The sequence below is a fragment of the Chrysemys picta genome, chromosome 17 (assembly GCF_011386835.1).
Source record: "Chrysemys picta bellii isolate R12L10 chromosome 17, ASM1138683v2, whole genome shotgun sequence".
Classification (NCBI taxonomy): domain Eukaryota; kingdom Metazoa; phylum Chordata; order Testudines; family Emydidae; genus Chrysemys; species Chrysemys picta.
In genome coordinates, this window is record NC_088807.1 from 4,539,262 (window position 1) to 4,566,471 (window position 27,210).

At 56.6% G+C, this 27,210-nt stretch overlaps 1 protein-coding gene across 2 annotated transcripts; it reads left to right on the top strand.

The window, feature by feature from the left end:
• Positions 1–26,894, top strand: LOC101937244 (transmembrane protein 87A-like). Of its 2 annotated transcripts, none has more exons than XM_065571765.1 (20): positions 1–173; positions 3,962–4,028; positions 7,462–7,550; positions 8,794–8,913; positions 9,273–9,329; positions 11,718–11,930; positions 12,469–12,574; positions 13,557–13,621; positions 14,512–14,695; positions 15,632–15,731; positions 16,208–16,301; positions 16,773–16,844; positions 18,662–18,770; positions 19,033–19,091; positions 19,600–19,703; positions 21,239–21,318; positions 22,469–22,530; positions 23,087–23,139; positions 23,925–23,955; positions 24,538–26,894. In XM_065571765.1, the coding sequence occupies exons 1-20, from the start codon at positions 42–44 to the stop codon at positions 24,577–24,579; spliced, it is 1,839 nt and encodes a 612-aa protein (XP_065427837.1). In that variant the 5' UTR covers positions 1–41; the 3' UTR covers positions 24,580–26,894. The 2 variants fall into 2 exon arrangements, with proteins under 2 accessions (XP_065427837.1, XP_065427838.1); XM_065571766.1 differs by lacking the exon at positions 16,773–16,844 and adding an exon at positions 17,359–17,427.
• The last annotated feature ends 316 nt before the right edge of the window (positions 26,895–27,210 follow it).

A 27,210-nucleotide genomic window follows, 5' to 3' on the forward strand; every position in this document is an offset into this window, starting at 1 on the left:
GCCCCTGCCTGCAGGTCACGTGGTGCCGGGCCCGGAAGAGGATGGCGGCGGCCGCGCGGCGGGGCGGTGGGGGGACGCGGCCTCTCTCCCTCCTGCTGCTCCTGGCGCTCGGGCCCGCGGCGGCCGGCGGGGCGGGGTCCGAGCCGGGGCGCTGGACCGTGAGCCCCCGCAGCGTGAGTCTGCGGCGGCGCGATAGGGGCGGGGCCTGTCGCGACAGAGGCTCCTCCCCCTGCGGGGGGGCTCGCTCCCCCCTTCCCCCCCATTAGCGGCTCCGCCTCGGGGCAATCGCCCCCCCCCCAGGTCGGGGGTCAGATTCTTCTGGGCCCCTATAGAGGGGAGGGACCGATCCCTATGTATAGGGGAGCACGCAAGGGGGGGGCGCCCTGCTCTGGGCCCCTATACAATGGGGGTGGGGGCGCCTGGGCCCTATAGAGTGGGAGGGGGTGCCCTGCTCTGGGCCCCTATACAATGGGGGTGGGGCGCCTGGTCCCTATACAATGGGGGTGGGGTGCCCTGCTCTGGGACCCTATAGAATGGGGGTGGGGTGCCTGGCCCCTATAGAGTGGGAGAGGGGTTGCCCAGCTCTGGGCCCCTATAGAATGGGGTGGGAGCACCGTGTTCTGGGTCCCTATAGAGGTGGGATATAGGGATTGGTCTATCTGGGTGAAGGAAGGAGGAGGTGCCCTGCTCGGGGCCCCTATAGAGTGGGGGGTGGGGGCGCCCTGCTCTGAGCCTCTCTGTTCTTCCATACTAGGGGCAGGGCTGGTGTCCCGAGCAGGACCTGGGCTGTCCCACCTGTTTCTTGTTTGCCTTGTTCTTCATAACAAATGAGCCCTTATATGAGCCTTTAGGTCTGATCTGTTCCTGGGGCACATCAGGAAGGGCGGTGGGCTTCCTCGCTTCCCCTGCAGCCGCCGCTGGGGGGATCAAAATATCCCACTGCTGCAACTCTGGGAGCCCGGGTGTAGACAGGAGGCATGTTCCTGCTGCTGCTTGGTGGACGAGCCTTGGTTGTTCTAGGACTTCCAGCATTGGCAGGGGTGGGAAATGTCCTTAGTGTGGGCTCACTCCTTGGATCGGAGCGTGTGTACCGTGAGATCTGCCTTTTAACTGTGTGCGTGAGCCTCTTTTAACGGAGATGTTCTTTCTTCGGCCCGTGCGATAGCTTTATAGATTAAAGGGGTGCTCAAACGCCCTAAAGTTTTAAGCAGTCTGCTTTCCAAATCCCTCCCTCTTTGACTTGCTGCAGCTTTCAGTGTCTTGCGATGTCATAATGCCACTGGTTGTCCAGTCGCTGTGAAGTCTCCCGCGTCAGACAAGCTCTGATAACCGTACAATGGCAGTGGCTGGAATCTCCTGCCCCATTGTGCCAGGCCTAGTGCAGACTGCGAGAGAGTCTCTGTCCTGAAGGACATCCAATCTAAATAGACAGAAGAGACACAGGGAGGGAGAAAGGTTGGATTGGGGTCCCTAAATTGCTATTTGGGATCTGATGCCCAAAGAATGACTTCTGTAAAGTAAATCGAGTTGAACACAGATCCCTTGGATCCCAGTCTAGTGTCTCGATCCCACGGCCATCTGGATTCCTAGTATAAAATACACACAGGAAAATATTTCCTTCTTTATATAATATAAAGAATCTCAGGGTGTTTCATTTCTTTTTGTGTCACTATTAAGGCCGGGGAGCAGGTTGTATTCCTGGCCCTCCCACTGACGAGTCACTCTCTGTCTCAGTTTCCCTATCTGGAAAATGGGGAAAAGGGATGGAAAAAAGACTTTCCTTCCACTAAAAAGCAACAGAGGGTCCTGTGGCACCTTTAAGACTAACAGAAGTATTGGGAGCATAAGCTTTCGTGGGTAAGAACTTCACTTCTTCAGATTCCCTTGCATCTGAAGAAGTGAGGTTCTTACCCACGAAAGCTTATGCTCCCAATACTTCTTTTAGTCTTAAAGGTGCCACAGGACCCTCTGTTGCTTTTTACAGATTCAGACTAACACGGCTACGCCTCTGATACTTTCCTTCCACTGTTGATGGTGATGCTTAATTCCCTGACACCTGTAAGTGGCTTTGAATTCCTTGGCTGGAAAAGGGTAGTAGGAAATAACAGTGTGTTAATATCCCCCATTCCAAATATTCCTCGCTTCTGTCCCTCTGGAGCAATCTGGCAGTAATGGCAAATTCACCGCTTATTTCCTCTGGGGAGCCGCTGAACGTACCTTACAAAGAGGGCAGTGGATTTGTGTTGACGGGCGAACATCAGTGTTGGTCTGAATAATTGAAGAACTGAATGTTGACTGAATAGAATGTACCTCGGTCAATATGTACCTTGAAAACTTAATGTTAATCTGGGCACGAAGTCATTATTTGCTCGTTGCCCCGTGAGCGATAAGTCCATTAATAAGATCTCTTGATTGGATCAGTGCACAGCTGAAAGCCCTCAAAGTCTGGTACCGTCTGTAGGTATCGGAGACAATGGGATGTTCTTAGCACAGTGGGGACGTCTCGTTATACATAACAGCGTCATCGGACTTTCAGAAAGAAGGACCTAGCTGCGACCAAGTGTGTGCAGTGGTTAGGGCCGGGTGCCTGTATCCTATTCCCAGCCCTGGATGGGAGTGTGGTTTGGGGGTGGGCAGTCTGGACCCCTGGGGATCTATCCCTAGGTGGGAGCAGGGCCTACTTAGAGTAGTGGGGCTGGGAGTTGGAGCATATGGGTTCTAGGCCTCCAGTGGGATGGGGCTGGGATTTAGCTGTTAGAACAAGGCGGCTGGGAGTGGGGACACCTGGGTTCTATTCGCAAAGTAGGATGGGGGGGTTGAGCAATGGGAGTCAGGACTCCTGGGTCCTCTGCCCAGTTCTGGGCCAGAGTGAGGTCGTAGTTGTTTGAGCAGAGGAACTGGGAGTCAGGACTCCTGGGTTCTCATTGTGCCTCCTCTGCTGTGTCTGTGTGTAACATGTCGCCTTGCTTCCCTGTCTGTGGATTTGGGTGCACCTGCTTTGGGGTGGGAAGGTTGAGACTCAATTTTAGTTCATAAAGTCCTTCGAGATCCTCCACTGAGAGTGGCCGGGCGTGCTCAGGCTTGACTGGCTTTCCCCAGCCGACTTCCCCTGGTCGGAACCACGTTCATGCTGTTAAAAACGGTGCAAGCTTGTCAGCCCACGTGATCGACGTCCTACCCGAGACCTTCCACCAGCCCTGCCCTGGCTGGGCCACCTGTGCGAGTGAGCCAGGAATTTGGCCTGCGTGGGTCACTTGATCTCCAGCCAATAGCACATTTTGGTGGCTGCGCTTGTTGCTTTCACTAATCACCCCTGGGTCCCTGTGGGCCGTCTCCCAAGGGACGTTCTACCATCTCCCCTGCCTCAAACAGTCCAATTCCATTTATTTTTACACTCTAGCAGCAGGCTGGATTTGAACTTGTGACCTCAGTCCTTTGAGCCTTCTGATCTTCTCTCTGCCCCACTGCTCAGAAGCTGCTGGTACTCTTTCCTTTTATTAGAGGTGCCAGCCAAGCCCCTCTGTAGTGCTAGGCGCTGTACAAATCCCTAGTAAGAGAGTTTATCCAAATAGACATGATACAGGGTGGGAAGGGAAACGGAAGTGGAAGAGCTGGGAATGGGACGCAGATCTCCTTAGTACCAAACCAGTGCTCTAACCCCTGCATCATGCTGCCTCCTAACACAGCCCTTTCTCGTTGTCTCTTCTGAGGACAAGCCAGGGGGATAAAACTCTGCTTCTTTCGTAACCCTTCTGCCCTTCCCCAGAAGCAGCCATGCAAAACTTTATCCACTCCAGGCTATATGCAAAGCAGTTTGCTCCGAGTGGCTCATTTATGATGATTCACTAGTGCACATTTCCAGAGTCCTTGCATCGGTTTGTTTAGGGGATCAAAAAACCCCTCCCCGTGTGTTTTCTTACCTTGTGACTGAAACGCCTCTTCCCCACCCCTGCCTTTTCAGAACAGCACCAAGAACCTGTTTGTGTTCTCCAAGACGATGTTCAATGGCTCCTCGATCTCTCTCCAGGGTGAGTCGCTTCAGCTGCGTTGAAACGCTGGGCTCCGTAAACTCTATGGGGGTGAGCTTTTCAGAGTCCAAACAGCATTTGGGGGATGTTTGGCCGTTTTCGAAACGGTTTCCCAATGTTTTGCACAAAGCTTCGTCTCGGTTGAGACAGTTCCCCGAAAAACATTGGAATTTTCCAATGGGAAACTGTTTCAAAGAAGATCTTCCAACAAACTGTGATAAGTACATGCCTCAGTCTTTGCATGATCGGCCCTTAATTAGGAGCCTAAATATGGAGTTTAAGGGGCCTGGTTTTAGGCACCCAGATTTGAAAGCTTTGATCACAGCTTTCCTGAGAGGGAAAGACTAAATCTAGAGAAATAGAGCTCTCCAGTAAATGGAAAGGATTGTCTTCGCGGCTGAGGATAAGAGGGAGATTCCCAAACCTGAGCCAGTCTTTTTAGGTGACGGATCTGAGGAACTGTCCCAGATTGAGGTCTCATTAGAGGAGATTTTGGAACAAATTGATAAATTAAACAGCAGTAAGTCACCAGGACCAGATGGGATTCACCCAAGAGTTCTGAAGGAACTCAAATGTGAAATTGCAGAACTACTAACTGTAGCCTGTAACCTATCATTTAAATCCGCTTCTGTACCAGATGACTGGAGGATAGCTAATGTGACGCCAATTTTCAAAAAGGGCTCCAGAGGTGATCCCGGCAATGACAGCCAGTAAGCCTGACTTCAGGACTGGGCAAACTGGTTGAAACTATAATAAAGAACAATATTGTCAGACATATAGATGAACATAATTTGTTGAGGAAGAGTCAACGTGCTTTTAGTAAAGGGAAATCATGCCTCACCAATCTACTAGAATTCTTTGAGGCGGTCAACAAACATGTGGACCAAGGGGGATCCAGTGGACATAGTGTACTTAGATTTTCAGAAAGCCTTTGACAAGGTCCCTCATCAAAGGCTCTTACGCAAAGTAAGCTGCCATGGGATAAGAGGGAAGGTTCTCTCATGAATGGGTAACTGGTTAAAAGATAGGAAACAAAGGGTAGGAATAAATGGTCAGTTTTCAGAATGGAGAGAGGTAAATAGTGGTGTCCCCTAGGGGTCTGTTCTGGGACCAGTCCTAGTCAACCTGTTCATAAATGATCTGGAAAAAGGGGTAAACAGTGAGGTGGCGCAATTTGCAGATGATACAAAATTACGAAAGTTAGTTAAGACCCAGGCAGAGTGCAAAGCGCTACAAAAGGATCGCTCAAAACTGGTTGACTGGGCAACCAAATGTCAGATGAAATTCAATGTTGATAAATGCAGAGTAATGCACATTGGAAATCATAATCCCAACTATACATAGCTAATTTAGACCCCATTATTTTATGTTACCACTCAAGAAAGAGACCTTGGAGTCATTGTGGATAGTTCTCTGAAAACATCCACTCAATGTTCAGCGGCAGTCAAAAAAGCTAACAGAATGCTGGGAATCATTAAGAAAGGGATAGATAATAGGACAGAAAATATCATGTTGCCTCTATATAAATCCATGGTACGCCCACATCTTGAATACTGTGTGCAGATGTGGTCGCCCCATCTCAAAAGAGATGTATTGGAATTGGAAAAGGTTCAGAAAAGGGCAACAAAAATGATTAAGGGTATAGAACGGCTTCCGTGTGAGGAGAGATTAATAAGACTGGGACTTTTCAGCTTGGAAAAGAGACAGCTAAGGGGAGATATGATTGAGGTCTATAAAATCATGACTGGTGTAGAGAAAGTAGATAAGGAAGTGTTCTTTATTACTTCTCATAACACAAGAACTAGGCGTCACCAAATGAAATTAATAGGCAGCAGGTTTAAAACAAATAAAAGGAAGTATTTCTTCACACAACACACAGTCAACCTGTGGAACTCCTTGCCAGAGGATGTTGTGAAGGCCAAGAGCATAACAGGGTTCAAAAAAGAACTAGATAAGTTCATGGAGGAAAGGTCTATCAATGGCTATTAGCCAGGATGGGCAGGGATGGTGTCCCTAGCCTCTGTTTGCCAGAAGCTTGGAATGAGCGACAGGGGATGGATACATGATGATTCCCTGTTCTGATCATTCCTCTGGGGCACTTGGCACTGGCCACTGTCGGAAGACAGGATACCAGGCTAGATGGACCTTTGGTCTGACCCAGTAGGGCCGTTCTTATGTTTTCTGTAACCCACTGAGCTGGGGCATCTAAAAATACCATGTTATTTTGAAAAGCCCTTTGGATCATATCAAAACACTACTTTTTTATTTGTCATTTAAGCAGCTACTGTGCGAGACACACAGCCCTCCAGGGAGAGAGAGAGATTACATTTCAAACAAACCCAGAATTTAGTGAAGGTCACACATTGACAGTTGCATAATATATATATCATCTTGTTCTAAGGACCCAGTGAAAATGTTCCAAAGCATCACAAAATGTGTCCTTTTTTTTTTTTTAAGCAATTTTGATTGCAAAAGAATACGAAACATAGGCCGTGAGTTAGCAGGGTACCTAAGCTTTGAGCATGGAATCCGTTCTGCTGAAGTTAGTGAGATGCTGCGTTGCTGAGCTCAGGGGTTCAAAAAATGCAAGTTGGGTCCCCCAACATTACGAGATCAAAAAATAATGAATGAAAACACACCTCGTGTTTTGATTTCTAGTATTAGACTCTCGGGGAGGAGGGGGGTGTCCCATTTCCCAGTTTGTCTTGATTCTCACCTAATCACGTGAATCCGGTAGCTGGGGCTTTAAGCATCAGATATCAGCAGCACCTGCTTATGTATTTTCAAGTTAGGCATGTGCTCAGGTACTTTGCTGACGTGGGACTGTGACAGCAACATGTTGGGGGTTGACGTTCTCGGGCAGCCGAACGCAGCTTGGTTTTGCTTCGTGCCTGTATGTTGGAGAGGAAGCGAGAGAAACCCAAAGGAAAACTGCCCAGTCCTGGGTTGGCCGTTCAAACTGAGCAAGGTCCCGGGGCCTGCAGAGTCCCGAAGATTCAGCCTGTGCTGATGGGACCCAAGCAAATCAGGCTCTCTCCAAAAAAGCCACCATGTGGCTAGAGCTCTGGACTGAGACTTGGGAGAACTGGTTTCTGTTCCTGGCTCAGCTGCTGGTCTGCTGGGTGAACAGGTCAAGTCCCGCCCCTGCCTCAGTTTCTCCATCTGTAAAATGGGGGTAATGATACTGCCTCATCTATCTAATCCTGTCTAGTCTCCCTCTCCCACCCCCATCAGATCAGCACAGGCTCTGGCGGTGGGGGAAGGGGTCCGCGTTCTGTCTCCATACTTCTCCTGCCAGGGATGATGTCGTCCCAGCTTTTCCTGCTGAGGATGCAAACGACCTGCCTTGCCCCTTGCCGGTCATGACTCCGGCTCCGTTGCTGGGGTCTCGGGTGCCTGTTGGCCGGGCGCTGACGGTGCCTCTGCTTTGCAGTGCTGTCGAAGAAGTGCTCCCCGGGGGTGACCCTGAACGTGACCTGGTACCTGCGAAGCTCCCATTGTCACAATGAAGTCTACATAGACGTAAGCACCTCTGTGTCCTTGCGGGGAAGGGCTGGGAGGTGTGGGGAGAAGAGGAGGACTGGGTGGAGGAGGCATTCAAAGCAGGCTGGTTGGACTGAGAACTCTGAGCATAGAGGCCTTTGACGGCCACACTCCCAGAGGGAGCACAGTCCAGTGGTTAGAGCAGGGGGCTGGGAGCCAGGACTCCGAGGTTCTATTCCTGACTCTGGGAATCCGATGGGTTAGTGCGTGAGACTGGGGGCATGGAGGGGGGTCAGGATTCCTGGCTTCTATTTCCAGCTGTACCAGTGACTCCCTATAAGCCCGGGCAAATTCTTTTCCGTTTCCGTGCCTCAGTTTCTCCCTCTGGGAAACGAGGATGATGCTGACCTTGCAGGGGATGGTGGGAGCTGGGGTTGTGAGGCATCATTAATTGTGCGTAAATCGCTTTGGGGCCGTTGGATGGGAGACTAAGGGGGGATATGATAGAGGTCTATAAAATCATGAATGGTGCGGAGAAAGTAAATAAGGAAGTGTTATTTACTGCTTCTCATAACACAAGAACTAGGGGTCACCCAATAAAATGAACAGGCAGCAGGTTTAAAACGAACAAAAGGAAGTATTTCTTCACACAGTGCACAGTCACGCCTTAGGATGTTGTGAAGGCCAAGACTATAACGGTTCAAAAAAGAACTAGATAAGTTCCTGGAGGATAGGTCCATCAACAGCTATTAGCCAGGATGGGCAGGGATAGCCTCTGTTTGCCAGAAGCTGGAAATGGGCGACAGGGGATGGATCACTTGATGATCACCTGTTCTGTTCATTCCCTCTGGGGCGCCTGGCATTGGCCACTGTCGGAAGACAGGATACTGGGCTAGATGGACCCTTGGTCTGACCCAATATGGCCGTTCTTATATTAATCTGGTTTAACTAATCTGGGTTAATTCACAGTAATTTTCCCTAGTGTTCACATGTAGACTAAACTTTTGGGGGAACTGAAGGGGTGGGTGGGTGGGAGAGGTGTTGATCTCTTTCCTCTGCCTCATCTGCTGGGAATGTGACCCCTCCCTGCTGGGCTCATTGGTCCACAACTTCATGGCTATCCCTGGGGTGGGGGGAATCAGGGAGGAGTCTGCCCCCCATCTAGGGTGTTGGCCGGAGCGTACCGAGCAGGTGATGGGCTATTGGGATCAACCACGTGAGCGGTGTCCCCTGGGCAGGGAGATCTTTGGGCCTCGGTCCTAGTCTCTTCCCACCCCTGCAGGAGAAGAGAGCAGAGACTTACCTGACCAATTACAGGGTCGAGCTGGAACCGAAAAGCTCCGGCCAGTACATCCTACACTCCTATAAACCCTTCAACTGCAGTCACGCGGTCCCCCTCGAGGTGAGTTCCCTCTGGGGTCGAGGACTGGGAACCCTAGGAAGAGAATGGAGCTCAGAACAGAGCTCTTAGGAGCAGGGGTGGCTCTGATGACTCGGGGGGGGGAGGGGCAGGCGGGGGGGGGGTCTTGGCCCCTTTGCGGGTGTCCTGGTGGGGGGCCGATGCAAGGGTGGGCTGATTGCGTGGGAGGCTAGGGGGGCTTGTGGTCGGTTGGGGGAGGGGGTGGTTCCTAATTTTGCTGATTGAAACAGCAGGGGGCCGTGGTAGCTGGGGGCTCTTGGGCCATTTTAGGGGGGCTGGGGTCCCCGTTGTCTGCTTTGCGCCAGCGGCTCTAGGTGACTCTCTTCTCGCTCCTCCCTTAGCTGAATGTGGAGAGTTTCGAGCTTCCCACCCGGCTGGATCGCCTCACGGACTTGCAGGTGGGTAACCCCAGTGTCGGGCTCCCCTCTTCTCCCCCACAGCCCTGGCTTCAGGCCGATCATCGCGGCCAGCTGGCTGAGAGAGGGGTGCTCCTGTTGAGTCCCCCTGGAGTTTGGGCGGGGGGGGGGGGGGGAAAGAGAGCACAGGCGTTCTCTGGGCTTCCTGCATGGCGTTGCCTGGCCCTCTGATGCGGGGTACGTAGGGGACGTCCCCTCCTTCCCTGGCCCTGGGGTAAGAGCTCTGATCACCCCACCTTTCATGGCTTGACCCTTTGCTCCGATCTAGGGGCTTGCAGAGCTCCCCTGGCTCTGGGTTTGAGTAGTGGGTTATGCCGTGAGTGTAACCGTGCCGTCTGTCATTGGTTCTGTCCTGCAGCTGCACTGCTGGGATCCTGACAGGTCTTGCAAGCTAAACAGGATCGGCCCTGGTTGAGGCTTGGATGGGGAACCCAGGGTGCTTTGGGAACCGGGCTTTGATTCCTTATTGTGTGGTGACTTCAGAGCAGCGCTAGGGGGCGTTGCGCTGCAGGGAGCAGGATGGGTGACTTGGTAGAGGGCGCTCTCCCCACAGTCAGCGCTGGCGATAAGGGGTGCAGTGCAATTGGTGGGGGGCTCGGTAGAGAGCCCTCTCCCCTCTGAATCTGTGCTGACCCCAGCGCAGCACCGTGTCCGTAGAGGGACAATCTTTCAGGTAAGGGGAGGGATAGCTCAGTGGTTTGAGCATTGGCCTGCTACCGAGGGTTGTGAGTTCAATCCTTGAGGGGGCCATTTAGGGTCTGGGGCAAAAATCTGTCTGGGGATTGGTCCTGCTTTGAGCAGGGGGTTGGACTAGATACCTCCTGAGATCCCTTCCAACCCTGATGTTCTATGACAAGAGGTCTTGACCGCTTGTCTTGATTGTAGGTCCAATAGCATTTTCCCTAAGCATCAGTGTGCTAGCCCTGGTACCCCCGCTGAATTCTATTATTGACAGTTCCTTCTGCCTCCCTATCCTTCCCCCCTTGCAATTTCAACTGAGCAGCGATTCTTCCTCATTTGCCATCCTAAATGCATGAGCTGATCTTTATTTCTTGTTTGCAACGGAATAATATTTTGTGACTCTTATTACAAGCGGGATGTGATGCAGAGAGAGAAATTCCATTGCCCACTACCTATAACTGAATAATAACTGCACCAGCCGTTCTGTCCGTATTTTTTAATTGCAGGAAGGTGCTTTGAAACAAGTCCTGTACAGTGGCTAGAAGGGTGGTTCTGATTTTACTCTCTTAACGGTGTCCAGTCAAGTAAAAAAGTCAGCTGGGATTTGAACCTAGAACCAATCTCAACGTTTCCATGGAAAGAGTTTTCTGTTGGAAAATGCCATTTTGATTAAATTGGCGTTTTGGGCAAAACCTTACAGATTTCGACAGCGTTTCCTCTCAGGAGGAAAAAATTGGGATATTACTGTTTTTCTAAAATGTTCTGTTTCAAAATGCATATTTTTCTTGCATCTGAAGAAGTGAGGTTTTTACTCACGAAAGCTTATGCCCAAATAAATCTGTTAGTCTTTAAGGTGCCACCAGACTCCTTGTTGTTTTTGTAGATACAGACTAACACGGCTACCCCCTGATACTTGTTTCAAAATGAAAGATCAAAACTTTTGGGTTTAGAAATGTCCTGTATTTTATGTATAAAAGAGTTTTTATCAAAATGTTTTGAGTTTCTTGAAACAAAACATTTTGATTGACCCAGAACATTTTATTTCCAGAATTTTGTTTGGCAAAAAATTAGAAAATTTGGCTTTTTGCCCCGATTTGGGATGAAGTATTTTCTGATGTGTTTATTTTTCACAGGACAGACCATCTGTTTTCCAACCAGCGCACTTTATGCCTTTGCTTGCTTCTTAATGAGGGGTAAATGGGCTTGGAGCGTGTCTTCAATTTAAATAATAATAGTGTGCGTGCCTACCCTAAAAATAGCAATTATGCCTTAACTACGCTAGATGTCTCCTTGGAAGTCCTGGAGATCTGGACTGGGAGCTGTCCTAGCAACGAATGGTGTATTTAACAAAGACTTGCTCTCCCAGTTGTTCAATCTGTTTGAGTTTAAATGTGAAACCACACTTGAAACAGTCCGAATAAACCTGCTTTCTTTCTCAGTTGAGTGTCCTAACCCTACCGATCTCCAGTTGTCCTTAGTCTCCCAAGATTAAAAATTGAGTTAAAGAAGACCTGGATTTCTAATATAGAAGAAATGTCTGCAGCAGAATAAAAGCGGTTTTGGTGGCCTTTATCCATCAGAAAGATGCCCTGAAAAGAGCGTAACCCTCCACCACCACCATTTTTTTTTTTGCCCATAGAATCTTCTAAAAGACATACATTCTTGCCTCTCAATTTCTGCACTCTGCAGCAGACAACCGGGGTCCAGCGGCGCGGGACTGTGGGTGCGCAGCCCAAGGATGCCGCAGGGAAGCAGAAGTCGTCGTCTGCTGAATTGGCCGGTCCGCCTGGCAAAAATCCGGAAGCGGCAGGGAAGCCGAGCGAGACCCAGGGAGAGAAACTGGGCCCGGGAAAGACTGACGGAACCAAGAAATTAAAAGCAGGGAGGCAGGACAAATCAGAGGTTGGTGACCGCGACAGCTGGCCGATCCCATGGAGTGCTTGTCGTCATGGGGAGGGTTGCGTTCGAGGAGCTGCTTGTGTCTGTAGGACTGGATGGATCCAGCCTCGGGTAGCTCGTCTCTGTCCCTGTCGTGCCGCCTGGCAAATACTGCCCTAGCTAGGGTTCCTCAGTACGCTCTGCTGCCCCCTACTGGGTAGAATCAGCACTGCTCGAGTATGTCATTGGCTAATCCAAAATTGTATTTATAATCCCAGGTTTGTCCACCCACCCCTTGGGTTTTGCCTCCAACATAGAAATCAACAGAGAGTAGTTTGCAGGTTAGATTTTCTCCCCAGGTTGCAACTAGGGCTCCTCCCTCTGCGCTGCTCAGCCCGCACCCTAGGTCCTCTTCTCCCTCTTGCTGTTGCTGGGTGGGTTAACGAGTGCCCCATCCCAGGGAGTGAGAACCCCTGATTGTGTCCGCTGCTCTGCCAGCGTGGGGGTCGGGGGAGGGTGGAAGGTTTGCCCCTGTGGGTCACTTGGGCTTGTCTGTTTGCAGCTGTATGCCTTAGCCGAGACCTGGGAGGACGGGCCCTACATGTTCATCCTGAAGATTGAGGGGCAGAGCAAGGACCCAAAAGCTGCCCTGAACTGGGAGCTCACAAGTAAGCGCAGCCCGAGCCAGGTGGCTGCAGCTTCCCCACTCCACTGCCACGGCCTGGGTTCGAATCACTGAGGAAGCAGCGGTCTTGGTGCCCCTTGAACTGGACAGCTGTGTGGGGGAAGGGGTGACTCTCCCTGAGGGAGCTATGAGAGAGGGGGAGCTGTCCCGGGGAACAGGCTGGGGCGGGGGAGCTGCCACACGGGAAGTGGATGTGTGGGGTGGGATATGGTGGGGGAGGGGTGTGGCAGGGTGGCTGTCCCAGGTGAACAGGGTGTGGGCGGGAGACGGGTAGCTGCTGCAGGGCAAGTAGGGGTGTCTGTGGGTAGGAGGGGGGAGTGTCGGGGAGTGAGGTGGGGGTAGAGAGGCTAGGGGAAGGGGACATGGAGGAAGGGCGGGGAGGGGGGAATGTCTGGGGCAGTGAGGGTGTGTGTGTGTGTGGGGGGTGAGCTGTCCCAGAGGGAGAGGGTGTAGCCGCGGGTGGGGTGGCTGTCCCAGTGAAGTGGGTGAGTGGCAGCTGTCCCATGGGTTTGGGTGGGGGGGCTGTTGCCAGGGGAGCAATGGGGGGCGGGAAGGGCAGCCATCTCAGCATGAGTGGGGGGAGGAGGAGTGTGGGGCAGGCTGGGAGGTTGTCCCAGGGAGAGTGGGGTGGGTGGGTGGCAGCTGTTCCAGGGGATGGAGGGGGCTGTCCCAGGGGAGTGATGTGGGGGAGGGGCAGCTGTCCCAGGGTGAGTGGTGGGGTTCAGTGGGAGGCTGTCCCAGGGAGAGCGGGGGCGGGGATGAGCTGAGCAGGGGGAGGGGTTGGGTGGAACGGGACGGATCCCTGCGGAAGGAAGGGGGCTGAGGGGGGGGGGGCAGCTGGTGGAGGGAGGGGGGCCCGGAGGGGGAGGGGGCGGCGAACACAGCTGGAGAACAGCTGTTGGGGCGGGCGGGCCCCTGGCCTCTGGCTGCTTCTCGGCGCCCAGCTCCGTTGTCTCCCTCCCCAGTTGACGTCCGGATGAAACACCCTCACTACCAGTACATCTCCGCCTCCGAGTGGCCCCTCATGGCGGTGAGTGAGCAGGAGCGGGGTCAAGGCTCAGGGGAGGGACCCGACCCCCAGGGCTGGCACGGTTTGGGGAGCGCAGCCCGGGGGTCTCCATGGCTGTGCTAACACCCCCTCCCCAGGAACGCCGCGGGCTGGGCTCCCTGCAGGAACTTCCCTGGGGCTGCTGCCGGCTCTCGCTGCTGGCTGTTTTATGGCCTCCTGGCGAGTGGGTTTGCCAGCCCCTCTGCCCCTTGGTGCTGTGCATTGTGGGTAACCACCCAGCTCTGCCTGACCCCACTGCGCGCATTCTCATTTAGCACCATGAGCTGGGATGCTGGCTGGTTTTGCAAGCTAAGCAGGGCTTGATCAGGTTGGTACCGGGAAGGGAGACCGCTGGGGCATATGCCAGTACTGCAGGAAGGGACATAGGGGGTAGCCTCTGTGGGCCGGTTCTGAGCCCAGCGTGGTGTTGGGCGGCGCTGCAGAGTGGGGTGGGGTGCTCAGAAGGGGGCGCTCCCCCGTCAGTGCTGCATCATGGCACTGGAGGGGGTTTTGTGCTGCAAAATGGACTCAGTAGGGGGCGCTCTCAGGACTGACCCCCATGCCCCATTATGGCACTAGGGGGTGCTTTCCTTTTTCAATCGTCGCTTCCCCTGCAGCCCCGGTGTGGTGCTAGGGGGCGCTGTGCTGCACGTGGCTGTTTCAATAGGGGGCGCTCTCCCCTCACAGCCATTGCAGGCCCCAATGCAGCGCTAGGGGGCGCCGGCCCCTCAGATCAGGGCTGATCTCAAGGCCGCAGGGTTGGGGGGGGGGAGGGGGAGGGGGAAGGTGTTGGGCAGCCAGGAGGGCCCCCTCCCCCCCCGCCCTGCCCCTGTGATCAGGCCCGTCATCTGCACCGCTCTCCCGCCCCGCAGTTCTACATGGCCATGTGCATCGTATACGTGTTCTACGGGGTGCTGTGGTTGGGGCTGCTGGCCTGCTACTGGCGGGACATCCTGCGCATCCAGTTCTGGATCGGGGGCGTCATCCTGCTGGGCATGCTGGAGAAGGCCGTCTTCTACGCCGAGTTCCAGAGCCTCCAGAGCCAGGGGGTGTCTGGTACGTGCTCCGGGCCCCGGCGCCGCTCCCGCCCAGCAGGGTTCAGCCTCGCTGGGACGTGGGTGGAAGACCTGGGGGTGAGTCAGTAGGGGGCGCCCTTCCCTCTCGGCACTGACCCCAGCGAGGCGTTAGGGGGCGCTGTGCTGCTGGGGGAGCAGGTGGGAGCTCAGTAGAGGGCGCTTTCCCCTTGCAGTCAGTTGTAACAATGCTTTTAGGGGAGTAAAGGGGGGGGTTCAATAGGGGGCGCTGTCCCCTCTCAGGGCCGATCCCAGACCTTTTTTGCTGCCCTCAGGCCCAGCGGCTCCCCCCCGGGTTGCGTAGAGACCGACAGGAGAACACTGCCGCTGCATAATCCTTACGCTGCGCTTGATGCGCTGTTGCTTTGTCCTGCTGGGCATCAAATGCAGGGAAAATCTGTTCCCCTTTCGCTGAGAGTGCTCCCCCTTTGCCACCCTCCTTGTCTCCTCTCCTCCCCTCTGCGTTTCCTCGCGGCTCCCAGTTCACGCCTCCGAAGCGTCGTCATCTGGCCTTAGCGCTGCTCCGCCAGCGAGCGAGTCACGGTCGCTTTTCCCCTCCAACGCTGTCACCAGACACCCCGGGTTCAGTTGCGCTCGGTTCCCATTTGGAAGTTTTCTTGAGGGTCGTGCCAGCCACATACATACAGCCTGTGGGCTGGATCCAGGCCGGACCCCCAGCCCTACCCCTGTTCCTTGCATGGAACGAGGCCAGATTGTCTGTTTCCGTCTCTGCATCTTCTGTCCAGCTCCCACTAGGGGGTGGCATGGGACTGATGTAACGGGCCTGAAATGGCTCCTGGCTCTGGTTTCTGATCCAGGGGGCATCTGTGAACGGCAGGGAGAGGTGGGGGTGATGGTTTGTGCCCCAACCTTCCTGTTCCCCGCCCCGTGGTGACGTTGCTTTTCTCTCCCGTTCCAGTCCAAGGGGCCGTGATCTTCGCCGAAGTGCTGTGCGCCGTGAAGCGCATGTTGGCCCGAGTGCTGGTCATCATCGCCAGCCTGGGGTACGGCATTGTCAAGTGAGTACCTGGGGCTGGGGCGGTGGGGGGGCCAGGGAGAGTGCATGAGACAATACCAGTGGAAGAGACTTAAGAGTGATGCGTGGCAGATTAGCCCATGAACCCTGGGGGATGATCCCTGAGTAACGCTGCTTCCAGGAACGAGCAGTTCAATTCCTTCCTGACCCCTGCCAAGGACCCGCTTACGCCCTGAAGCCTGAGAGTTCACCTTCCCCTCCCTGCAGGAAGAGTAGCGTGCATTTCGTATGGGTTGTGGGGAGCGGCTCCGTGCCTTGCCACTCGGATTGGGGGGCGGGGGCCCTGGTTGGAGATGGGTCAGCCCATGTGTGTGGAGGACGGGGTGACCGTTCCGGGCGTCGGGGGGGTGGGGGAAGCTGGAGGAGGGCGGCTCATCTCACGGAAGAGGCCCCTCCTTTCTCCCCTGGCCTGCCCGCCCCGTGGGTGACCCCGACCCTGCTGTCTGTGCATCTCTGCAGGCCGCGGCTGGGCGCCCTGCTGAACCGGGTGGTGGGCGTGGGCCTGATGTACCTGCTCTTCTCCATCATTGAGGGCGTCCTGCGGGTGAAATCGGTAAGTGGGGACCTTGTCGGGGGAGAGGGGGGGGGCCATCAGCCATGGGCGGCCTGGAGTCACGGCCCCAGTCACAGCGATGGGGGCGCTTCGTTGGAGCTCCCGGCTGCCCCGCGGCGGGTGGGAGATGGTGCCTCTGAACGGGGCTATGGTGGCAGTTGTTTCTGGGGGCGGCAGGAGCAGGAGGGATGCAGCGGAGGGGCAGGGGGGCATCCTCGGGGCACTGCCCTGCTGGGGACAGCTGGTTCTGCTGGGCACGGCTCTCTCTCCTGGCAGCCCCAGAGGGATTCGTCCCCGGCCTGGGGAGGCGTGTGGGTAGGGGCTGGCTGCTGGGACTGCAGGTTGGGGGTGGGGCTAAACTGGGGAGAGGGCGGGGCTTACTTGGGGGATGGCCTGGGCTGGCGTGGGGTGGCTTGGCTGGCCCTGCTCCATGATCCCTCAGCGTCTGGCTCTTCCCTCCCCGCTGCCCAGGACCAGGGTAGCACGACCACCCTGGTGTGCAACGTTGCGCTGGCTTTTGTCGATTCCTGCATCGTCTGGTGGATATCCTTTACCCTACGCCCCCGGGGCCGCCTTCCTCCTGCCCCGGCCCCCACCCCACAGCAGGCTCGCTTGGGGGAGGGGGGAGGCAGCCAGGGGAAAGTCCCGACACTCATGGTTCCGGCCACCGGGTGCCTGGAGTGGGGCTGGCCTGTGGGGGTCACCCTGGGGCTCCCTGTGAGAGGCAGGGCGGGGCCAGGTGGGGCTTGCCCCACAGTGGGCGGGGCCTAGCTGTGGCAGGACTTGCCTTGGGGGCGGGGCCTAGCAGGGGGAGGTTTGCCCTGGGGCTCCCTGTGGGAGGGAGGGATGGGGCGAGCTGGGGGATTGTCCTCGGGGGTGGGGCTAGTGTTCTGATTGACCTTTGTAGGTGGGGGACTCCTGTCCTCTAACCGGCTGCCCCACGGGGGGGGCTGTGCGAAGGTGGGTTGGACTGTGGCCGTCTGTGCTGTCCCCCGGCGACCCCTCCTCCCCCCCCTCCTCTGCTCACCGGTCTCTGCTTCTCTTCTTCCCTCTCCAGGCTCAGGATGACCTGGTGCTGCTGGCTGCCATCCCCCTGGCTATGCTGGACTCTGCCCTCTGCTGGTGGATATCCTGGGCCGCCGCGGGTCTGCCCGGGCTCGGCCGCACGGCACGGCTCCGCTCCCCTCACTCTCGCGCTCCCCTCACTCTTGCGCTCCCCTCCTGCTCCCGCTCCACTCGCGCTCCCCTCCCCTCGTGCTCCTGCTCCGCTCCTGCTCCCCTCCCCTCGCGCTCGCCTCCCCTCGCGCTCCCCTCACGCTCCCCTCGCGCTCACTAGCCTGCTCCCATCCTCCTCTGTCCGGGTCCCCAGCGCCGCCGGGCTCCGCGTCCCACTGCTCCGGCCACTGGGAGGTTGAGGACTGGTTGGGCAGTGGGGGCTGGGCGTCAGGACTCCTGGGTTCCATTCCCCATTCGGGGAGGGGGGGTCTAGTGGTTAGAGCGGTGGGGTGGGGGCTGGGAGTCAGGACTCCTGGGTTCCGTTCCCCATTCTGGGAGGGGAGGGGGGTCTAGTGGTTAGAGCGGTGGGGTGGGGTGGGGGTTGGGTGGCAGGACTCCTGGGTTCCATTCCATTCGGGGGGGGGGGGGAGTCTAGTGGCTAGAGCGGTGGAGTGGGGGTTGGGTGTCAGGGCTCCTGGGTTCTATTCCCAGCTCTGGGAGAAGTGTGAGGTCCAGTGGTTAGAGCAAGGGGACGTGGGGTCAGCACTCCTGGGTTGTATCCCCAATGCTGGGTGGGCCTGGGCTATGGTGGTTGGAGCAGGAGGGGGCTGCAAGGCAGGACTCCTGGGTTCTATCCCCAGCTGTGCAGTGGCGGGGGGGGGGCAAGTGGTCAGAACTCCTGGATCGTATTCCTAGGGTTTGCTGTGTAGTACTGGGGGCAGACTGTGCCTCAGTTTCCCTGTCTCTAAAATGGAGGTCATGACCCTCACCCCCCCCCCCTTAGGCCTCTTGGGGTGGGAGGGGCTCCAGGAGGCAGAGGATGCTTATTAACCATTTCCTGGCCTTCGGGGTGTGGGGCATGGGGGACGTGTGTTGTGTGCTACCGAGTGCCTGAGACAGGTAATTCTCTCGGGCCTCCTTGTACGCTGACACTCCCCCCAACCCCCATCTGAGGTGTCCCAGAATGCTTTGCAGTAGTCCCCATTGGTTTATGGGGCATGCCTGGGGGAGGGGCCCAGGTCAGACACCATAGAATGGACGGGGGAGGGTCGCGTGGGCTGTAGCGAGTTCGAGGAGGTGAAGCCGCCCTCCCCCCCCATATCCTCCTGGCGTACCCCGTTTTTTTTTCCCTTAACGGGCCACACATCCTCATCAGCCTGGTGCAGACCATGAAGCTCTTGAAGCTACGGCGCAACACGGTGAAGCTGTCCCTGTACCGCCACTTCACCAACACCCTCATCTTCGCCGTGATCGGTGAGCCGGGGGCGCTGGGGGGAGTGCACTGAGAGCTGGGCCCCCTCTCCCGGCGCGCAGGACCCCGCGGGGCAGGGCTCGGAGGCCACCAGGATCCCTTCCCGGGCTCTTGAGCGGCCGTGCCCCCGGATCAGTCTGTGCCCGGGCGGGGATGATTGGCACTGAATGCCCCCAGCCCCAGTAGCGATGGTAAAGCTGAACGAGGGGTCGGGGGGACCCGCCTGGCAGCCGTCGCCCTGGTAACAGCCTGTCTCCTCCCCAGCCTCCGTCATCTTCATCATCTGGACCACCAAGACCTTCCGGCTCACCAAGTGCCAGTCGGTGAGTAGCCAGGCGCTGCTTGTGGGTGCCACGGGCAGTCGGGCCGGCACAGTACCGGTGAACAAGAGCCGAGCCTGGGGGAGGTCGGGTCCCTTGGGGAGGAACTGGGCCCAGGCTGGCTGTGGAGGCCGCATGGGGCTGCAGATCCGCGCTGCAGCGTCTAACCCCCCAGCCCTGGTGGCTGGCTGGCTGCGACCTCCTGGGGTGCTACCGGCCGCAGTCTGCAGCACCTACTGTTGGGATGCTGAGTCCCACATGGGGCTGGGAATCAGGACTCCTGGGTTCTGTTCCCTGCTCTGCCACTGATTCACTGGGTGCCCTTGGGCAAGGCACTCCCGCCCCGTGCCTCAGTTTCCCCGTTGTTCCATAACTCTCCTGCCTCCAACGGGAGGCTGTGTGGCTGAACGTCAGGGGCGCGGTAGGACGACCCAGGGAGGAGGGGGCTTCCGTGTCTGTCCTGCCTCCCCCGGCTCACTCCCTTTCCCGCTGCTCCCTTGCCCCTTCCCAGGACTGGCGGGAGCTGTGGATCGACGACGCCTTCTGGAGGTTCCTCTTCTCCATCATCCTGCTGGTGATCATGTTCCTGTGGAGGCCCTCGGCCAACAACCAAAGGTGCCTGGACCCCTCCCCCTTTCCCCCCTCCCCCCGGGCTATGCTCTGCCAGGCGCTCGGGACTGGGAATGGAAGGCTCCAACCCAGGTGTCGTCGGTAACGTCAGTGCCGAACACCCAGGCAGAGGGGGCAGTGAAAGCATCTAGACTGGGGCTTGGCAGAGAGCTGCGCTCGGCCTGTTTTCCAGGGATGAGCCGCCGCCTCGGATCCAGCCTCGGTTAGAAAGGCTGGTCCCCGGCAGCAGGGAAGGGCAGCTGGGATGGGAGAGGTCAGTTGTTGGGGGAAGGGTGGTTCAAGATGGGAGCTGGGATGGGGGAGTGGGGCGAAGGATCTTGTTTCCCACTGAGCCACTGCTGACCCCAGTACCCCAGCGTGGCGCTAAGGGGGCCATTATTTGGTTCCCCTCGTGCACACGCACTATCCCGTAGGACCATTGTCAGCAACCGGTCTAACCGCCCGTATAACCCGCCCAGCCGTTCCTGCAGCCAGTCCAGATCTGGTGGCTAAGATGAAGCCACATCTCCACCCAGTCGCTGGCTGCATCCCCTGCCCTGCTCCATGGGGTATTACACCCCCAGGTGATGCCCCCCCCCCTTAAAAAAATATCCCTGCAACTGGCATGGTCTTCTGAAAGATCTGCCCTAGTTCAAACAGGAGTTATTTTAAGGAAGTCCCTGTAAGGATTTGGTTTTGATCGGTAAATGCCAGTAAACTTTGATTTCACCGCAAATACGCAAACCAGCGAGAAAAACGTTTCCATCTGTGAGAACTGAAAGATACAGCTGGGAAAAGGAAGACGAATGCTGCTTCAGAACGTATCAGCGTTTGATTTCAAGCCATTTACTCATGGTTTGACGGGTGATATTGACAGTTGGTGTTTTAACCGTTACAAAAAACGTCACTTTTTAAACCTTAGCATCTGTCGTTAAATAATTGTCTGTCCCCGCTGCCCCATAATTTCCCACAACAGTGAACATTTAAATAAAAAACATGCTTAAAACCCAGAATTTTGCACACCTGTGAAAATTTAAATACCGTGGAACCTCAGCGTTCCAGAACCCGGGGAACGGAGGTTGTTCATAACTCTGAAACGTTCGCAACTGTGATCCAAACATTCTGGTGGTTCTGTCAAAAGTTGACAACTGAATGTTGACTTTAACACAGCTTTGAAACTTGACTGTGCAGAAGGAAAATGCCGCTTTCCCTTTATTTTTGCAGTAGTTTGTTTCACACAGCACTGTGCTGTATTTGCTTTGTGTGTGTCTGTGTCTGTCTGCTGCTGCCAGATTGTGTATTTCCGGTCCCAAATGAGGTGTGTGGTTGACCGGTCAGTTCGTAACTCTGGGGTTCATAAGTCTGAGGTTCTACTGTAGCTAATGATGGGGGGGAAGGTGCTTAAACAAACATCGATACCCTTTGAAATTATTTAAAAAAGAATCAAATTCTGCCTAGGCTAGTAATCCAGGAGGATGAACACAGTGGTCCTCCTGGCTATGGGATCTGTGCATTTGTGAACCATTGTGCTATCTCGGCAGATACGCGTTTGTGCCGCTGGTGGATGAAGGGAGCGAGGAAGAGGACGAGGACGAGGAACATATGGTGAACGAGGCCTTTGGTAAGTCGGATCTAACAGGATTCTCCCCCCCAGACCCTGGACTCCGGTGTCCGTTGCTTGGGGCAGGGTAGGAAGAAACTGGCCTGAACTCAAGTGACTCCCTTTGCTCCTTACCTTTCACCCTGCTCTCTCGGTGCCCTGGCGTGTGGCTGGCTTGTGCTCATACACCAATAATACCAATTTGGTTATTGGCGTATACCAACGTGGGGTGTGCAGGAAAGGGTGAGCGAAGCCCTTCCTGACCCCTGCTCCCTGAAGCATGAGCTTGATTTCCCCTTAACTTAGCAGGGCTCTAAATTATCACAACCAGGAAATGATCCAGCCACAGGGTTGGATGTCTGGCACTGGCTACCTACATAGCTTCTGCACGGTGTATGTATGTGCCTAGGGGAATATATAGGGGGCAAGGTTATTTTTGCCCTGTACACAAAGATAAGGATGTTGGACAGTAATCCAGCTATGTAAGCAGGAGGTAGGCAGTGCTGTATAAGGGTCAGAGGAGTGGTGACAGGACTGGGAGTCAGGACTCCTGGGTTTTTCTCTTTCTGGAGCTGGTGGGGGAGTGGGGTCTAGTGGTTGGAACAAGGGAGGACTGGGAGTCAGGACTCTTGGGTTCTTCTCTTCCTGGAGCTGGTGGGGGAGTGGGCTCTAGTGGTTGGAACAAGGGAGGACTGGGAGTCAGGACTCCTGGGTTCTTCTCTTCCTGGAGCTGGTGGGGGAGTGGGCTCTAGTGGTTGGAACAAGGGAGGCTGGCTCTGTCACTGATCTGCTGTGTGACGGTCGGAAAGTCACGTCCCCTGCTGTGAGGTAGAGGAAACATGGGGAGGGGTTGTGAGGCTAAGTGGCGTGCCAAGATCCCCGCAATCGAAGACACAAGAGTGCGGTGCAGCGGTGGGGTTGGGTCAGCCCCGTTCGATGGGCAGTGGTGGCTTCCAACCAAAACCTCTGTTGCTAGTGGCTCCTTTGAACCCTGCCAGCCAGGTAGGGGAGGGATCAAACCAAGCAGCAGCTGTGGCGCTGAAATGACTTTGCCGACCCACTAGACGGTGAATGAAATGCGAGAATCCCGGGCAACTGCAGCAGGAGGTGGGTGGGGGTCTGCTCCTAGTTGCTCCCTCATTGACCCGCTGGTTTGGGGTCTGTTTTGCAGAAGGGATGAAGATGAGGGGTGCAAAAAATGAAGCCAATGGGATCCTCAAAGGCAGCCGAGTGGTAAGGAATGGGGTTCGGGGTGCTGATCCGGCTCGTGGCTCCCCAAAGGGGCCTCCACCTCTCCAGCGACAGGCTCTGAATCGGGTGCCGCTCCTGGCCCCAAATCGGAGCCTTTAGGCCCCTAACGGCCCTGCCGAAGTTGCTCATGGCTGCAGACGGGGGAGTCAGGGTGAACAGCTTCCGCCAGCGCGCAACCAGACAGGGTTTGCAGCTGTAGCACCGCAGGCTGCGTTCCTCTTGGGGCTGCGAAGCTAAGCAGGGTCGGACCCGCTTACTATGTGGATGGGAGACCCAATACGCTGCAGGGATCGGCCTTGGAGACTCTGTGGCCAGGGGTGAGCTAACCCCAATACGCCCGTATGGCACTAGGGGGCGCTGTGCTGTGGGGTGCTGCCACTCACCACCCAGTGGCTCTAGGGGGCGCTGTCCCCTCCCAGTCAGTGGATTCTTTGTGGTATTGCAAACTTCAGGCCAATGCGCCCAATCTGGGGGATGCTCCCCAGGACTCCAGCACTCACTACCTGTTTCCCCCCCCCCCCACCCCCTTTCTTTGCAGGATGAAGATTTGAAATGGGTGGAGGAAAACATCCCCTCGTCTATGGCTGACGTGTAGGTTTGAGTGGGATCCCTGAGGTCGCCTGGCCCTTCCGTCCGGGGCAATCTAAGATCTTCTCGCGCGACCCTCGGGGGCTCCCCCGTGGGGGGATGCTGTGAGGAGGACGGTCTGTTCGTACGCAGGGCCTTTGCCTGGCATGCTCTTTATAGCCGCGCTGGGCTGCTGGCCTGTTAGCTGTCACGGTAATCGCGTTTGGAGCTGGACCCTGGGTGGGAGACCGCCGAGGGAAATGCCCAGTGCTGGAGAAATGGTATCAGCAGGGGCTGCTCACCTCTGAGGCTGTACTGACCCCAGTCTGGCACCAGGGGGTGCTGTGCTACAGGGGGCTCAGTAGGGGGCACTCTCCCCTGGGAGTCAGTGCTGACCCCATTGCCCTAGGATGGCGCTAGGGGGCGTTGTGGAGCAGGGTGGGGGGCGCTCGCCCCTTGGAGTCCATAATGACCCAGTACGGCACCAGGGGGCGCTGTGGAGCAGGAGATGCGAATACCTAGGTGAGAAATGACCCCCCCCCCCCCCCCCAAACCCTCTCCAGCAATATCCCCTGGTCCGTGCTGTAGGATTTGGGATATTTGGCTCCAGCGTCCTGGCTGAATTTCCTCTCGGACGATGTCCAGATTCTCCTCCCCCTCCCCAAGGGGTAAGATCCCTTTCACGTCCTCGCTTGGGACCCCCATACGCCTTGGGCTTGAGGCAGATCCGTCTGTCCCTCAGAGGGCCTGCGTCGGTCCGTGCATTAATCCCGTGGACTAACCTTTCCTGCCTCTCTTCCCTCTTGCAGGGTGCTACCCCCTCTGCTGGACTCCGATGAGGTAACCCTGCTTTTCCTATTCAGAGCCCCAGAGAGTCTCCTCCCTGAACCCGCCTGTTAGCTTGCCCACTCCAAAGAGCACCTATGTATACGGAGGGCAAGGCAGTGAGTCCCCTCCCCTCGGAGCCAGTGTAGCGCTACGGGGCGCTGTGCTGCAGAGAGCAGGGTAGGGGGCGCGCTCCCCTCGCAGTGCAGCACTAGGGGGTGCTGTTCTCTTGTGTCTCTGACCTGCTAGGAAACAGAGGCACTGACACTCATGATCACCCAAGATCCCATCAACCCCTTCACAAGAGCCAGGCGCTTACCTAGCTCTGGGTTCTCCGGGTGACTCTGTTCTGCCGCTGTGTCCCCTTCCCGTTTTAGTCGGGCGCAGGGTTTTCCTTCGCTCCCTGCCCTCTGCCGTCGTGTAGCTCGGTCCCCGTTCATCAGCTGCCGTGCCCCACCCCAGAGGTGGCCGACACGCAGCGATCTCTTTGGTGTCCGCGTTTAGCTTGGAAGCAGCGAGGAGTCGTCCTAGGCATGGGGGTGACTCTTCTCCTCCCCGTGGGACCTAACAAGGGCCCTTTTCTCTCTCCGGCTCCAGGAAATAGTGACCACGAAATTTGAAATGTCCAAGATGGAGTGAGAGAGGAATCCGCCCCGTCGCGCTGCAGGATACGCCCAGCTTCCCTCCGTGGCCCGTCGGGGAAGGAGAGTTGCTGGTGGTTTTTCTTTTAATATATATATTTGTATATGGTTAAAAGATTATTTTATTACCTTTAAGTTTCTAATTCTCGGGCTTTAACGGACTGGGGAGCTCTCCCCTGCTAGCAGCCCCAGGAGAGTGCCCCCGTCTGGGGAGGAAGACCAGAATGCACCTCGACCCGGATCAGCTTCTTTCTCGGACTGGATTAGGAAGGAAACTGCTTTAGGTTGCTCCGGGCCTCTGTCCCGCTGGGGAGCGGCGCTGGCTGGACACGTGCAAGTGGTTTTCTAATGGTTCGGGGGGAGTGGGGAGTGACAGGCAGACACGTATTGGGCGCACCTGTTATGGGGTTCTTGTGGGGGTGCCCGTCTTTCAGGGGTGGTGTCTGGAGGAGGCGAGGGGGGTCGATCTAAGTGGGATGGGGTGCTTTTATACGGGAAGGCAGGCCGGGAGCTTTGTGTGGGGGCTGGGCGGCATTCTGGGTGCAGGTGGCAGTGATGGGTGGCTGGCAGTGACAGGGGCAGGAATGGGGTAGGGAGAACGTCTGGCTCTTCTGGGGCCCCTCGCATTCTGCTGCCAAGACCGGGACACTTCCTCTTTCCAGCCCAGAGAGCCTGAGGGAACCCACGTGCCATGTGCATCCGCCACCGGGCGCTGGGGCGGGGACACCGCCACACTGCCGCTCAGCGGCAACTCTGGACGTGGGATTCTCCGGGTGGCTGCACCGGGCATCCCAGCTGCTGCCAGGGGCAGTGCCTGGCACAGCGCGTCCTCCCTGAGCCTCTTCGACTCCAGCGGGGGCCACTCAGGGTTTTCTCCCCCAGCTGGGCACCCGCTGAGGCGGATGGAGTGCCAGGACTTGCCCGTGCCGGTGCCCTCTTCTCCGACGTCGCTCCTGGCTGGCACAGCGGTCGCACCAAGAGACCTATCAAAGATCCGCTGACGCCCCTGCGGCCAGAGAGAAGAGACACCTGGTCCGTGCCATGGCCCCTCATTCTGGAACTGACAAGGGTCACTAGTTGGTGCCCTTTGCCAGGGCGAACACGTGCCTGGTGCTTGCTTCAGACTGCGCCCGGCTGCAAACTGGACCTGGCTTGGACTGGGAGGAGGAGGAAGAGCACCAGTAACGACCAGAGACCCGGAGCCCCCGCGTGGCCCTGCCTGCAGAGCCCACCCGGTTCCTGGCGTCGCTGGGCCGCCTGCTTCTCTCGCCCGGCTACGCAGCTGTTTGGTGACTGTCGCGCTGACGAGCCAGCGAGCTGGAAAATCGATCGCCTGCTGCTTTGCCCTCCGCCAGCAGGAGCGGGGCTGTGATTGGCCGTGTCTAATCTTGCGGACAGACCCCCCCTCCTCCCCCCTCCAAATCTCCCTCTCCTCACGCCTGAGCCAACAGGATATTAACTACACTACACAGCTCGGCCCTGGAGCCCAACCAAACCTGCCCCGTCCCTGTGCCCCTAGAGGGCCCCCGCAGAACTGAGGGCGGCCCGTGGACCCACGTGAGTGGCAGCCAGCCGGGGGCTGCCCGCCAGACTTCTGGGCACCGTTGAGTAGCCCCCTCTTGCAGTCTGGCTTCCCCCAGCAAAGGGCGGGAGTGGTGGAGCCAGGTCCCTCCCCAGTCTGTCGGGATGGGGTGACTCCTCTGTGAGCCTTTAGAAATTGACACTGATGGCCTAGCGCATCCTCTCCTATAACCCCCACACACACTCCATTAGCCTGGCATGTCCTCTCCCTATAGCTCCACCATCTCCTCGCCCTGTAACCCCAGAACCCTTCCCTATTGAAATTCAATCAGCCTCTGCATCCCACATGCCAGCCTGCGCCCCCCCCGACGCCAGCTTGACCTATTTTAAGCGCTGCCCGTCCCACTCCGCCTCCCCTGCCCGTTCCCCACGTGCTTGACATCTTCCGCAGCAGCGCCTTCTCCTCCGCTTTGTGTTTACGTTGATTTCACCTGCCTGGAGCCAGATCTGTCCCCAATCTCCCGTCTCTCCGGGAGATCTTCCTTTTCCTGTCTCCCCGTTTCCTTCCAGCTCTGGCTGCGCCAGGAGGGTCCCATGCCCGCTGACTTCAATTTTAAACTGTGAAATGCTTTACAGGCTGTCAGGCGGGGTGAATTCTGCCCCCATCACTGGCCATTTTTTTGGGTGGGGGAGCTCGATTTCGGGGAGCGCGGTGTATTGCTTTGCTTGGCCGGGGGGGGGACTCTGTTTGTGTTACATCCACTAATGGTAAAAAGAAGTCACGATTCGAAACCGTCTTTGTGTGCTTTCAATTTCGGCAGTGAAATTTCGTCCCCGCCACTTCCCGTTGGGAGCCCAGGGGTCTCCGCAGCTGGCTGAAAGACACTGCCCGAGGGCTGGTAGCCTACATACGTAGCGCTGACAGAGAGCGGGGCCCGTGGGGCCAGCTACTGTATAGACCCAGGCCTTGCCCCAGCCAAGGTAGGGGCCCCATTGGGCCAGGTGCTGCACGGACCCAGGCCATATCCTCACAGAACTCCACCTAGACCTGGCTTACTTTGTGGGCCAGCTCGGTAGTGTGGGGCCTGGGTCGGGCTGGTTTGTACAG

Coding starts and splice junctions, on each gene's coding strand:
- LOC101937244 (XM_065571765.1), top strand. CDS start 42: ATGGCGGCGGCCGCGCGGCGGGGCGGTGGGGGGACGCGGCCTCTCTCC. Junction 18,771..19,032: donor CCTCATCTTCGCCGTGATCG/GTGAGCCGGGGG, acceptor TCTCCTCCCCAG/CCTCCGTCATCTTCATCATC. Junction 23,956..24,537: donor CTCTGCTGGACTCCGATGAG/GTAACCCTGCTT, acceptor CTCCGGCTCCAG/GAAATAGTGACCACGAAATT.